Consider the following 11325-nt stretch of genomic DNA (forward strand, 5'->3'; position numbering starts at 1 on the left):
GTAGCCCTGGATGGGAATCAGGTGACCTTGGCTAAGTCACTTCCCTTCTCAAAGGTTCAGTTCTCCCGGAGGTGAGAACTGAGTTAGGTGAGCCCAGCCAGAGTCAGCTACATAGGGACAGACCAGGACTTCAGGCAGAGGGGCTGGGAGGAGCCGAAGAGCAGCCATGCCCAAGCTCAGACAACCCCCATGGACCACAGCCCAACCCTTCATAACTACAAGCCCTTTATTAACAAGTCAATAAAAAAGGGAGAAAGATGTAAAAATACTTTTCTCGGAGGCCCCCCAGAGGGGCAGGCACTGTCAGAATCACCTGGCCAGGGAAGGCAACCCAGCCAGAGGCAGAACGGAAATCAGGGCCCTGTCCAGGGAGCAGCTGGCCCGGGGCGCTGAGAGTGGGGGATGGCTCGGACCTCAGGCAGGGAATGTGCAAACGCTGAGGCCGCGCAGGGAGTGATGGGGTGAGGGGTTCCCAGAGGAAGCCCAGAGCACCGTGTTCCCCTGCGTGGGCAGACACGCGTGTCCACGTGAGAGCCGGTGCCTGCACGCAGCTTATGTACAGAGAGCAGAAGGAGGGGGACCCCCGGCAGGAATGGGGGTGGGGAGGGCTCATCCCAGAGCTTGAGGAAATAGCTTAGAGAAGTCTCTGGAAGCCTGGGGTGAAGGGAGAGCGTGGAGGCCTCAGGAGCCCTGGCCATCCTGCCGTCGCTGGAGGACCTCAATGACACTCCCGATGCCATCCTCAGGCACCTGTGGGCAGGTGGGCAGAGGGGAGGGATCAGGGCCACGCCGACCTCCTGGCCTAGATGGACTTCATCCTGCACCCTCTCCACCCTCCTGGGCTTCAGTGTCCTTCCAGGAGCCCAACCCATGGCGCTCACCAGGGCATGGTCAAAGTTGAAGGTGCTGATGTAGTAGGCAGAGATGTCGGCCGCAGCCAGGGGGCCTGCGATCTGGGCCACGATCCCACACTCATCTGAGGGTTATGGGGGTGGGGAGTCCATGTGGATCATCTTGGCTGCTCCCCCCAGGTCCTCCCCAAGTCCCCAGCACACAAGAAGCAGCCCTCACCAAAGCCCAGGGGCTGTCCACCGATGCGCACCATTCTCCACAGCTCTCCTGAGGAGCTGGTCAGCAGGAGGTCACTGGGGAACCTGGAGAGGCAGGTGGGTAGTGGGCACGGCACCCACCCATCCCCTCCTTGCCCCAGTGTGAGCCCCTGGAAGCAGGGGGACCTGGTGACCTCAGAGTCTGACGCTCCACCTCCTCCCTCCCTAGGGCTGGACTTGGGCTCTGTGGTCCACAGGGCTCAGGAGTCACATACTTTTTCTGCGTCTCAGCGTCCATGACAATGGAGATGTAGCCCTCGATGAGGGAGAAGGCAAAGAATGTAATGGAGCTGGGTCCAGTACCACCAGAGGCTGCTTCCTTGGGGGCACTGGAAAAGGACAGGAGACTCAAGTGCTCTTCGGGGCACCCAGCCCACTGTGTCTCCTCCCCAATCTGGGCCACTTCCCTCCCCTGTCTGAGGGCCCTGATCTCCTGATGGTGTCGGGGGAGAGGACGATGAATCTCGCCTCCTCCAAAGACACTGGACCCCAGGGTTGGCAGACGGCCAGACCAAAGCATGGCTCAGGGTGGTCTCAGTTCACACTACAGGAAAGAGCTGAAGCTGTGCCATCGGGATCTTCCCTGAACATCAGTGAGGGGCACATGGGCATTGCAGGCTGCCAGGAACCCAAGACACAGAACAGGGCACAGAGCGGCAGAACTGAGGGACACGCAGAAGGTGGTGGGACACAGCATAGGGAACAATGGTGTGAGGACAAAGAGACAAGGTGCAAATGAGGCCCACCTGTATGAATAGAAGAGGACATCGATGAGTGTGGTAGCGATGGCTGGCAATGTCTCAGGGTCCAGGGTGAGGACACAGAAGCGATTCTGTGGGCTCTGGATGGGATGCACCGTGGGGCTAGGCCCTGCTAGGAGGGACCAGGCAGCAGCTGTCAGGGCGACTGTGGGCTGGGGCGCCCCCTGGTGGCCACACAGGGAGGAGCCTGGGTGGGGTGTAGGGTCAGGCTCTACAGGAACCCACCTCCTTCCTCCACCATATCTCCCTATCTTGTCAGGCAGTCAGTGTCAGCTGGTATCACGCCCACAGACCAACCCTCACAAGGGAAGGGCCCCAGTGGGAAGAGGAGGCCCTGCCTAGACCTGGGTGTCAGAGGGTAGCCTCACCATGCTGAGAACGGGGAAAGCCATTGCTGGAATCATCCCTGGCAACAGGCACAGGCTCCCCGCCCACTTCTCGGTAAATGTCGAACTCCTGGGATAGTGTGTGGATCACCACGGACAGGTCCTGTTCCCGCACCTGGACAACAGGGGGATGAAATATCACATGAGTCCCCAGGCACCCAGGCCCACCGTGCCCCACACTGGAGCCTGCCAAAAACTCACCAGGATGAAGTCCGTCTGGTAAGTGGACAGCATCAGCACGGACACATGGTGCTCCGCCAAGGGCGCAATGACTGAGCGGGCAATTTTGGTGACCCCAGCAGCCTGCACTGCTGCACCGCTGTGGGATGACACGTTCAGCACCAGCCATGTGGCCTCAGCCACTTGAAGGAACTCAGATGGGGGTAGCTCTGCGAGTAGGAAGTATACACCAGGTCAGGGCCTATGGGGCTGGCCCCTACCCCTCGGTTATCTGTGCTGGGGGTGGGGGAATGGGGTTCTACCAAGGTAAGGGTAGGTGTGGAGACTGGGGCTGTCTCCCTCTCCCAAGTTCTGCTCCTGAGAACTGCATGTATGCAAGGACTGAGAAGTGCTTCAGGTGCTGGCCTGCTAGGGATGGAAACTTCCAGATTCAGACAGACCTGGGTTCAAATCCCAGCTTCACCATTTACTTGCTGTTGACCTGGGGTAAATGATTTAACTTCTCTGAATCTGTTTCCTCATCTGTAAAATGGGATGAGAGCATACACCTCACAATAGCGTTCAGTGGTTAAGAGGTTTTTATACCACGTGGCACCACCAGGGGGCGCCAGCAAATAAGGCTAGCTGAGGGATGCTCCTCTCCCTCGGCCGACCTAGACTTTCCTGCAGTACAAACAGGGAAACGAAGGCCTGAAGGGCTGCAGTAGAGGATGGGCCAAGCCTCAGTTTTGTGGCCTGAGGCTCCAGGCCTGTGAGGAGAGGTCAGGCTGGCAGGAGCAGGAGCCAGATGTCAGCTTCAGGGAGGAACCAGGCTGGCGTCCAGTCCAGAGCAGGAGCCAGGGCCCGGGTGGCTGCTAATCTCCCAAGTGCAGCCAGGAGGCCCCCCCAGGACCCTGACGTGGGCTGGCTGCCTGCTCCTGCATTCCTTTCCCAACCCTCAGACTCCTGGAGTTCCCAGACGAGCCAGGGAGGGGGTCATCGGCACCAGAGAGATAAGTCCAGGGAGAAATAATGGCCAGGGGGATATAACTGCCACAGGAACCTCTGATTCTTGCCCTGAACTGTAACTGAGGCCCTGCCACTGGCCTGAGGCTGCTAAGTGCCCTTCACAGCCCTGTCTATAAAGTTCTCATGGGACCCTATTAGTAGAGAACCATAACTATACCCATTTTACATAAGAGGAAGTGACTTGCTCAAGGGCACACAGCCAGTCAGTGGCAGAGTCGAATTCGAACCCAGACCCATCTACCTTCAAGGCCCCAGCTCCTGCGATTTTGTAACCCAGGATCTAGTGAGAATCCCACAAAGAGGGGAGCACGACATCCTTCCCCAGCCTAGCCCCCACCTTTGAAGCCCTCCTCGTCCACCATGAGCGTGTAATCCTCGGGGGTCTCCGTCAGGCTGAAGAACTTGCACCTGGATGGGGGTGGGGGGCATCTTCAGCCTGGGTTGGGCGGAGGGGGCGGGCAGGACTTCGCTCCAGTTCGCCCAGAAAGACCCCTGCTGGGCGCCTCCCTGCCCCCTCAAGCCTCAATTTTCTCCCCGGGCCAGTGGGGTGTGGGCCTCATCACCGGAATGACGAACTGTTTTTCGCCTCCCGACCTCTGTAGGAGCTCCCGACCCTCCGTTCCGGGAAGGAGGAGAGGCTAACCCGCGACTACAGCCCTGGGCGAGTCGGACTTTGGGCCCCCTAGACCAGCCCCTCTGACCCGATGGGAGGCGTCTGGAAGAAGCTCCCCGCAGTCGCCAGTTGAAGGAATTGCCCCCATTGACACCACTTGGAGTTAAGCTTTGCTCACCCCAGGTTGTTTGCGCCTTAACTGGCCCTGGGAGGGGGCCTCATGGGGCCGGATAGGCGGCGGTCCCAGGGAGGGTAGGCCCAAGCCGGATGGCGGCGGGGCGGGGGGGTAGGGAGGAGAAGCGCCCTCCCCACCCGCTCCCGCTCGCCCCGCGGCGATGTTAACCTCCCGACCCCGTCCCGGAGCAATAGCGGAGCCCACCCCCACCTGTGCCCCCGAACCCGGGCGCGCACCGGCTGCGGCGGGGCAGGAAGAGTAGCTTGATGAGCGGGTGGGTGTAGAGCCAGAGACCTGGGCGGGCGAGGCTCAGCACCCGCACCCGGTGCTCTAGGATGTGCAGCTCCATCACGGTCCGCGCGGAGCCGACCCCGCCGCCTACCAGACCCAGGCCGCCGCCGGGGGCGGGGCGGTGGGGGCGGTGCCGGGGGCTTAAAGGAGCCGCTGCGCTGCCGCGTCCCTGCCGCCAGCTACGCCGCGGACCCTCCCAGCCCCACGCCGCGTCCAGTTCCCTGACAGCCACGCCCTGAGGGGCGGGAGGCCTAGCCAAAGTAGCCACGCCTCTTTCTTAAGGTCAGCGTCTCATCCCTCCCGTTCCAGCCCGCCGAGCCCCGCCTCTAATGACTCCGCCCCTTTAGCATTGGCTCAGGGATCACAGGCTGATCCGAACCCGCTGGAGTCCTTCAGGCCCCGCCCATGCCACGCCCCCTCTCTGGGGCTCCGCCTTTTCCGCAGGTCTCCTTCCTCGCTGGGGTCGGAAGCAGGTGTGGAGGGAGGTGTGGAATGGTTTCTGTCCTTCAGTCTCATGACTGATATCCTTGAAGCTCCGAAGGGCCGCGAGACGAACGGGGGCTCAGCTGGGACCAGAGTGCTGACCAGAAAACTCTGGAGTATGGAGGGGGAGGGGTAGGCTGGGCAGCCCTGGTGACTGTGATCCTCTCCCAACAGTGTCCTACCTTTCTTCCTCCTTCCCCTTATGGAGGAAGAAGGCGCCTACCCACGGGGATCACAGAGATAGGGAGGGCCCCAGACACTTATATCTGAATAACATACTGTGGGGTAGGGGATGACGGTGGCCAGGCTTATGGCTTGAGACCCTTCAAGACTAAGTGCTTGGGCCCGGGATGTTCAAGGCCCAGACTTCAGGGGACAGGCCCATGTGTCTGGGGCTCACTGGGTAGTCAGATCTCAGACCTGAGACTTGAGCCCTGTTGAGGCCTCCCAAAGCCTGCAGCCATTAGCAGAACCCAGCTGGCCTGAGCACATGTAAACTTGCTTCATGCCCACAGAGGCCCCCAGCACTGGCAGATGCCCCAGATCTGAGGCTTGTTAGACCAACTTGGGCTCATTTCAACATTAGAACTGGGTTCTGCTCAGGCCGCCCCAGGTTTAAGAAGACTCCAAGGCTAAGCAGGTATCAGCACACCTAGGCTGGCCCTGTAGCAGGATAGACAGAGCGTGCTCTGGAGGGGCTTTGGCCTGAGCATCCTCAGGCTTCAGATCTGAGGCTTTGAACCAGACAGGTTAAAGCCAGCCGCAGGCCTGACTGGGACCCAGCAGGCCTACACAAGCCTCCTGCCTGCTCAAGAGCCTCTACTGTAGGCGGATGGAAGCTGGGCAGCACCCTCCCTCCCTTGACTCTCTGGCTCAAGGGATTCCTGTGGAACACTGTAGCTGCCACATCCTGGCCTGACCCCTGGAGAGCCAGGGGGAGGGGACTGTCCTCAAAGCCTCTCATGGCAGGTACAGATGGGGTGGGAAAATACAAGGGTGAGGGGTGGGAGGCAGAAAGTGGGTAGCCTGCCCTGATAGGCTCATATGACACTTGACCTCCCTAGGCCTCAGTATCCCCAGCTGTACCAGGACAAGATGTTCCAGGCCCAGGCTCTGTGATGCCTGAAAACTCCTAGGCAGACTCTTCTCCTCCCTCTCCCACCCCCTTCCACCATGGCCCAGCCCAGCTTGGTAGCGTGCCAGGAACAACCGCTATTGTTTGACTGGAAAAGCTGCTTCCTCAGCAGAAGGGGGGGGGCCTTTCCCAGGGACACCCTGTCCTCACCCTCACCAGTCATCAGGTTGTGACCGCCTGGGCCCTAAGGGGCATTGCCAGGTCACCAGACACCCTGGTCAGGAGAGGTAGCTAAGGGGTTTTAGGTGCAAATCACCAGCTTCATCTTTCCCACTCAGCTCCTCTGTTTCCTCATCTGTAAAATGGGGATAATAGAGCCTACCTGATCAGCTGGTGGCACAACCAGCCCAGCGTGGCACATGCTAAGTGCTCAGGAAACCGAGGCAGCCTTCTATTAAAGACCCAAACTTCTTCCCTCATCCCTCTGTGTCCAATGGAGGCCTGGACTTAGCATGTAAGGGCATTCATGGTCCCCGACTCCTGGTGCCAGCACTCAACCCAAAATGAACACTCAGAACCTTACTGGGGTCTGAAGTGGCATCTAGGCAAGGGGCCTTGGTGGAGGAAGACCCTGAAAAGACCTCCTTAAAGAAACCCCCGCCCCTTGCCCCCAAGATGAGTAGGCATCAAGGCCTGGGAAGCAGGCCCTCATCCATGGCAAACTGGTGGACACGGGGCAGAGGGAATGGGGTAAGCAAAAGTGGGGGCCAGGAACAAGGACTGGCCTATGGCAAAGGTACTTCTCAGAGAGGCTCTAGTGCTGGGCTGGGGCCAGGATGGGGTGCTCTGTAGGGTAGAGAGGAGATGCTGAGCACCAGGGGTGGCTCCCCTTCCCAGTCCCTAGCCATACACCAACTCTCTACACAAGCCTGTTTATTTCTGTACAAAACCATGTTTCTATTTTACACAAAGAGCACCCCACCTTTTACCCCACCCTCTCTCCTCACAACAGTACCCTAGCCCTGGGAAGCATCCCCCCAGGAGGAGGGGGCTGAGTGAGGCCCCGCCCATTGGCCCTCACTTCTGTCTGACCGAGCTGGGCTGGCCCAAGCTCCACTCTGGAGAAAATAAATAAAAAAGCTCAGGCAGACTCTGTGCTGGGCCAGCCAGACTCTCTGCCACCCAGTGGCCAGGCAGCTGGGCCCTCAGAGCATGGGCAGGCCCTCGAATGTCAGTCTGTGAGCCATGTAGGTGTGTGGAGACCCCACCCCACAGGCCTGAGGTGCCAGGGTTACAAGTAGGTGTCCTCACTCTCCTGGGACGTCAGGCTCTCCTGGGAGTGGTGGTGGACTGAATCCTGGGAGCGGTGATGGGCTGAATCCTGGGTAGCTGAGTCCTGCAGGGCTGGGTCCTGGTGGGCTGGATCCTTCAGGGGCACATCCTGTGGGGGACACGCATCTCCTGCAGCAGCTGCCACCTTGGCTTGACTTGGGACTGGGGACTTATCCAGCTGCCCGCTTGCCTTTGCCTGCTTCCACTGCTCCTTCTCCTTCTGGCTCTGTCTGGGTGGCTTGGGCTTGCCTTTAGAGCCAGGGAGCAGGGCATCTGGGGGCAGGCGGATGGATGGTGAAGGTTGCAGGGTGGGCCAAGGGCCTGGCTCCGCCTCCATGATGGCCTTGGCACCATGCAGCCTGGGTGGAGAGCAGCACTGCAGCTCACCCCGGGTCTCTTGCCAGCGCCGCAGCTGAATGAGGTGCTCACGCTCAATCTGGCGCTCTGTCACCGGCAACTCTACCACCTGTGTGCATGGTAACAGGAAGATGGGCACCAGGAAGAAACTTCCTCTCTACTTCCCAACCTGGCCCTGCTCTCCATCACCATGCCCCAGCCCTGGTCACTAAAGGCTGACCCTAGGAATAATGGGGGTCTGGTCCCTGTGGTGATCACAAGTCCCAGAGCCAAGTGCCAGGTGAGCCAGGCACTTGGGACCCACTGCCTCAAAGGAGAAAGCTGCCCACAACTCGAGTCCACCTGCTTAACTATGTGTCACCTAAGTACAGTCCCTGAGAGACAAAAATCCACAAAGGAAAGAAAAAAGGGAAAATAAAGCCAAGGCCATGGATGTGGTACCAGGAAAGAAGAGAGGGTGATGAATTGTAGCTCCTCTCATTACTAAGTGGTTCAGAACAAGGAAGGCCCTGCAAACCTAGGCCTCTCTGTGCCCCTGTCTTCTCATTAAGACAGGAGGATAAGGTCTACCCACACCATCCTGAGCTGCTGAGCACCAGGACTGGCACCAGTAACCCATCTTCGGGGCAGAGAGTTACCAGGCCCCTTCTGAAGGGCCCCCATGTCTCCCACTCCCACCCAGGGATGATGGGAGGGTGTGGGCCGTACCTCCTGGACCAGGAAGGCCTCCTGCATGATCTTGGGACTGAGGCTCCGCAGTTGCTCGATAGTCTCATACTGGCCCTGACAGGCTTTGAGCTTTTCAGGGGAGCCCAATGCATGTTTCAGCAGCACCAGCCCCACCCGGAAAATGATCTTGACTCCTGCATGAGGGGGTGGTAAAAGGGCCTGTAAGGAGTTTCTCTGAAAATAGAGGCCCCCTGTGGGCTGGGTTAGAGGCAGTGCTGTTCCTCCAAGCCCAGCCCAGTACCTTCACAGAAGAACATATCCCAGACACGAAGCACAGAGCTCCAGGGCAGGGTGCGGGCAAAGGCACACATGAACCACTCTGTCATGTACAGCAGCGGGTCGATCTTCTGCCGGCTGAGGTGCTTGTGGGCCACGGGTGACACCTTCTGCAGCAGGGAGAAGAGGATCTCCCCATCCAGTTGGATCGCCTCCTGGGGGACACAGTGAGGCCGTGGGGCCAGGACTGTAGGCGACACTCTGGCTCCCAGTACCAGGCAGGCATTCGTTCATCCCTCAGGCAGCTACTGCCTGCAGGGAACCAACCTTGAGTTGGGTGCTGGGATACACTGAAGAGCAAACCACACACAGCTGGTCTACCTCGTGAAGCATGTAGTGAAAAGGGGCAAACAGATGAATCACAGGGGCAAAGAGACGGGGGACAGGGTGGGCGTTGGTGGGGGAGGTGGCTAAGTGCCCAGAATATGGCAGAACCAGGAATGCTGAATTAGCATGTGCAGAGGTCACACCTGTCAGAGTCACAAAAAGCTTCCTGAGGGCTAAAAGCTGAAGGAAAGGAAGGGTTATTATGGGAAGGAAGGGAGTAGAGGTTTAAGCCTCAAGGCTGAGGCAGGGAGGAACTTGGTGCACTGGAGGAACTGTGATCCTGCCAAGCAGCCAGATGGCTAGAAGCAGCCATGGAGGCCAGAGTGGAACCAATAACTCTGGAGCCTAGAAGACCTGACCTTGGAGGGCCTTGGGCCGTCAACCTGAAAGCAACAGAAGTCTGGGAAGGTTTTAAGCTGGGGCAACAGTGGCTGTGGAGAGAAAGGCCTGGAGAGGCCACAAAGGGCAGGTCCCAGGCCTGGTCTGGACCCAGCGAGCACTCACCAGTTTCTCACTGTAGTAGCCAGGCAGGTACTTCTCACAGATCTGCACCAGGCACCAGAAGGCTTGCTGTGGGCGAGAGAGACATGAGGCCTTGCTGCTGGGTATTCCCTGCCCACCCACTCACCCGTCCAGGGCCCGGTGGTACCTCAGCAGGCATGTGCATGAGCAGAACAGCGGCAATGGGTGCCTGGGCCTGGCAGTAGCCCTCCTCAGGTCGGTAAAGGGTATAGGCCTTCAGCACACGGAATAGGTCCTGCTGGCTGTAGAAGGGCCAAGTGGGGCAGGGAAGATAGGTATGACTGCCACGCCTACCAGACCAGACCTGGCTCAGAATTGGTGACCTGACTACGGTCAGCAAGGGGTTGGTTTCCCACTGCAGCACTCAGACTCTCACAAGACCAGAGGAGGAGGCAGAGAGGGCACCTCCCCCGCCCCACCCCATATGACAGCTGAGGGCAGAGGCTCAAAGAGAAAGCAGAGGCAGAGCCAGGCAGGATGCCAGATACAGGGTAAGAGTGTGTCAGGGCTGGAGTGTGGGCCTCTCATTCAGCAGCTGTGTCTTCTTGGCCAGATAGCTTTGTCCTAGGTGTCTATCTTGGGCCTCTGGCCTGGCCTGCCTATCTTTCCCCTCCTACATACCTTCTGCACACCCAGTTATCTCTAACCCTCTTTCTCCCCACCAAAACCTGTTTCCAGAAGAGGACCAGGCAAGCTCTAGCATGCTGGGGAGTAAATGAAAGTTGCCCCAAAGGTAAGAGAAGAAGCTAAGACGACCCATCCGATTCAAACCAAAGGGAAACTCTAACAGTGGAGTTTGGGACTCCCAGTTTCTGGGCCCCGGAGATACACCCAAACTCATTTTACATCCTCTGCGCCCTGAGGGACAGGGCCCAGGCCACCTCCAGCCCATAAGATCCAGTCTGCTCACCCATGGCCTCCCCGGGACACAAACATCTCATGGAAAGGGAACTGCCGGTGCAGATCACGTTCAATGACATCCAGCCACTTAGGGTCCCCAGGGGACATGTCCAGCTCCTAGAAGCAAGATCAAGAGCATGTATTAGGAGTTAGGGATGGCTGCTGGGAAGATACAACTGTCCCAGGTATTGGAGGAGCCCTCTGCCAGGGGCAATGCCCACCCAATCCCATCACGAACTGGACCTTCCTGAAGACAAGTCAGGAAGCTCAGGTAAGGAAGCCTGAGAAGAATGAGAGACAAGGGGCAAAGAGGCAAGGAGGGAAGGGCCCTAGAAACCCTGAGGGGTGACCCTGGCTCCAGGAAGACCCATGTAGTCAAGAGTGTCTGTCACAGCTGTGGCTGGAAATAACCTTCAGGCACTTTAGTCAGGACTCACTCAAACACCTTAGGTCCTTAAGAGGGAAGGCTACTATCAAAGCAATAGCTATCACCTGTTAGCACTGCTCTGAGCAACCCGTGGGCCTCACTGACTCTTCTTAACCTCAAAGAAAAGTCCTATCATTATACTGTTCACAGATGAGGAAACTGAGGATCAAAGAAAAGTCACTTGCCCAAGTCCTCATGGTTAGAAAAATGGTAGAGCTGGGCCTGGAAGGTTGACTCAGAGCCATTTGATCCCAACTCCTCTGCTGTCTCCCTGTGCAAGTGGCATCACCTGTCTAGGAATGGGTGTAAGGGTGTGTGTGTGTGTGTGTGTGTGTGTGTGTGTGTGTGTGTGTGTGTGTGTAAGGATGTGACAT

At 58.4% G+C, this 11325-nt stretch overlaps 2 protein-coding genes across 5 annotated transcripts in view; both read right to left on the minus strand.

Annotated features, from left to right (window-relative positions):
* Nucleotides 1-208: 208 nt before the first annotated feature.
* CASTOR1 (cytosolic arginine sensor for mTORC1 subunit 1) lies at nt 209-5183 on the minus strand. 3 transcript variants are annotated; one of them, XM_025858122.2, is made up of 9 exons: nt 4469-5179; nt 3782-3852; nt 2458-2645; nt 2239-2371; nt 1856-1982; nt 1325-1438; nt 1072-1154; nt 882-976; nt 209-750 (listed from the first exon to the last, which is right to left on the minus strand). In XM_025858122.2, exons 1-9 carry the CDS (start codon nt 4579-4581, stop codon nt 682-684), a joined length of 993 nt encoding a protein of 330 aa, XP_025713907.1. In that variant the 5' UTR covers nt 4582-5179; the 3' UTR covers nt 209-681. The 3 variants fall into 3 exon arrangements, with proteins under 3 accessions (XP_025713907.1, XP_025713908.1, XP_025713909.1); XM_025858123.2 differs by having other exon boundaries at nt 1856-1979; nt 4469-5177; XM_025858124.2 differs by lacking the exon at nt 3782-3852 and having other exon boundaries at nt 4443-5183.
* A 1814-nt stretch (nt 5184-6997) lies between these two features.
* TBC1D10A (TBC1 domain family member 10A) overlaps nt 6998-11325 on the minus strand; it is a 31165-nt gene continuing 26837 nt past the window's right edge. The window contains exons 4-10 of one of the 2 annotated variants that reach the window (XM_025858140.2): nt 10535-10641; nt 9752-9866; nt 9607-9672; nt 8741-8930; nt 8479-8633; nt 7801-7879; nt 6998-7522 (exon numbers count right to left, since the gene is read on the minus strand). In XM_025858140.2, coding sequence (XP_025713925.1) covers nt 7389-7522; nt 7801-7879; nt 8479-8633; nt 8741-8930; nt 9607-9672; nt 9752-9866; nt 10535-10641 — 846 coding nt within the window. In that variant the 3' untranslated portion in view covers nt 6998-7388. Of the gene's footprint in view, nt 7880-8478; nt 8634-8740; nt 8931-9606; nt 9673-9751; nt 9867-10534; nt 10642-11325 lie in introns of both variants that reach the window. The other variant, XM_025858139.2, reaches the window with a different exon arrangement.

Source organism: Callorhinus ursinus, unplaced genomic scaffold (assembly GCF_003265705.2).
Source record: "Callorhinus ursinus isolate GAN/ISIS: 27379988/994484 unplaced genomic scaffold, GSC_fseal_2.0 scaffold72, whole genome shotgun sequence".
Taxonomy (NCBI): domain Eukaryota; kingdom Metazoa; phylum Chordata; class Mammalia; order Carnivora; family Otariidae; genus Callorhinus; species Callorhinus ursinus.

Coding starts and splice junctions, on each gene's coding strand:
- CASTOR1 (XM_025858122.2), bottom strand. CDS start 4,581: ATGGAGCTGCACATCCTAGAGCACCGGGTGCGGGTGCTGAGCCTCGCC. Junction 2,372..2,457: donor ACCAGACGGACTTCATCCTG/GTGAGTTTTTGG, acceptor CCTGTTGTCCAG/GTGCGGGAACAGGACCTGTC. Junction 977..1,071: donor TGGACAGCCCCTGGGCTTTG/GTGAGGGCTGCT, acceptor CATAACCCTCAG/ATGAGTGTGGGATCGTGGCC.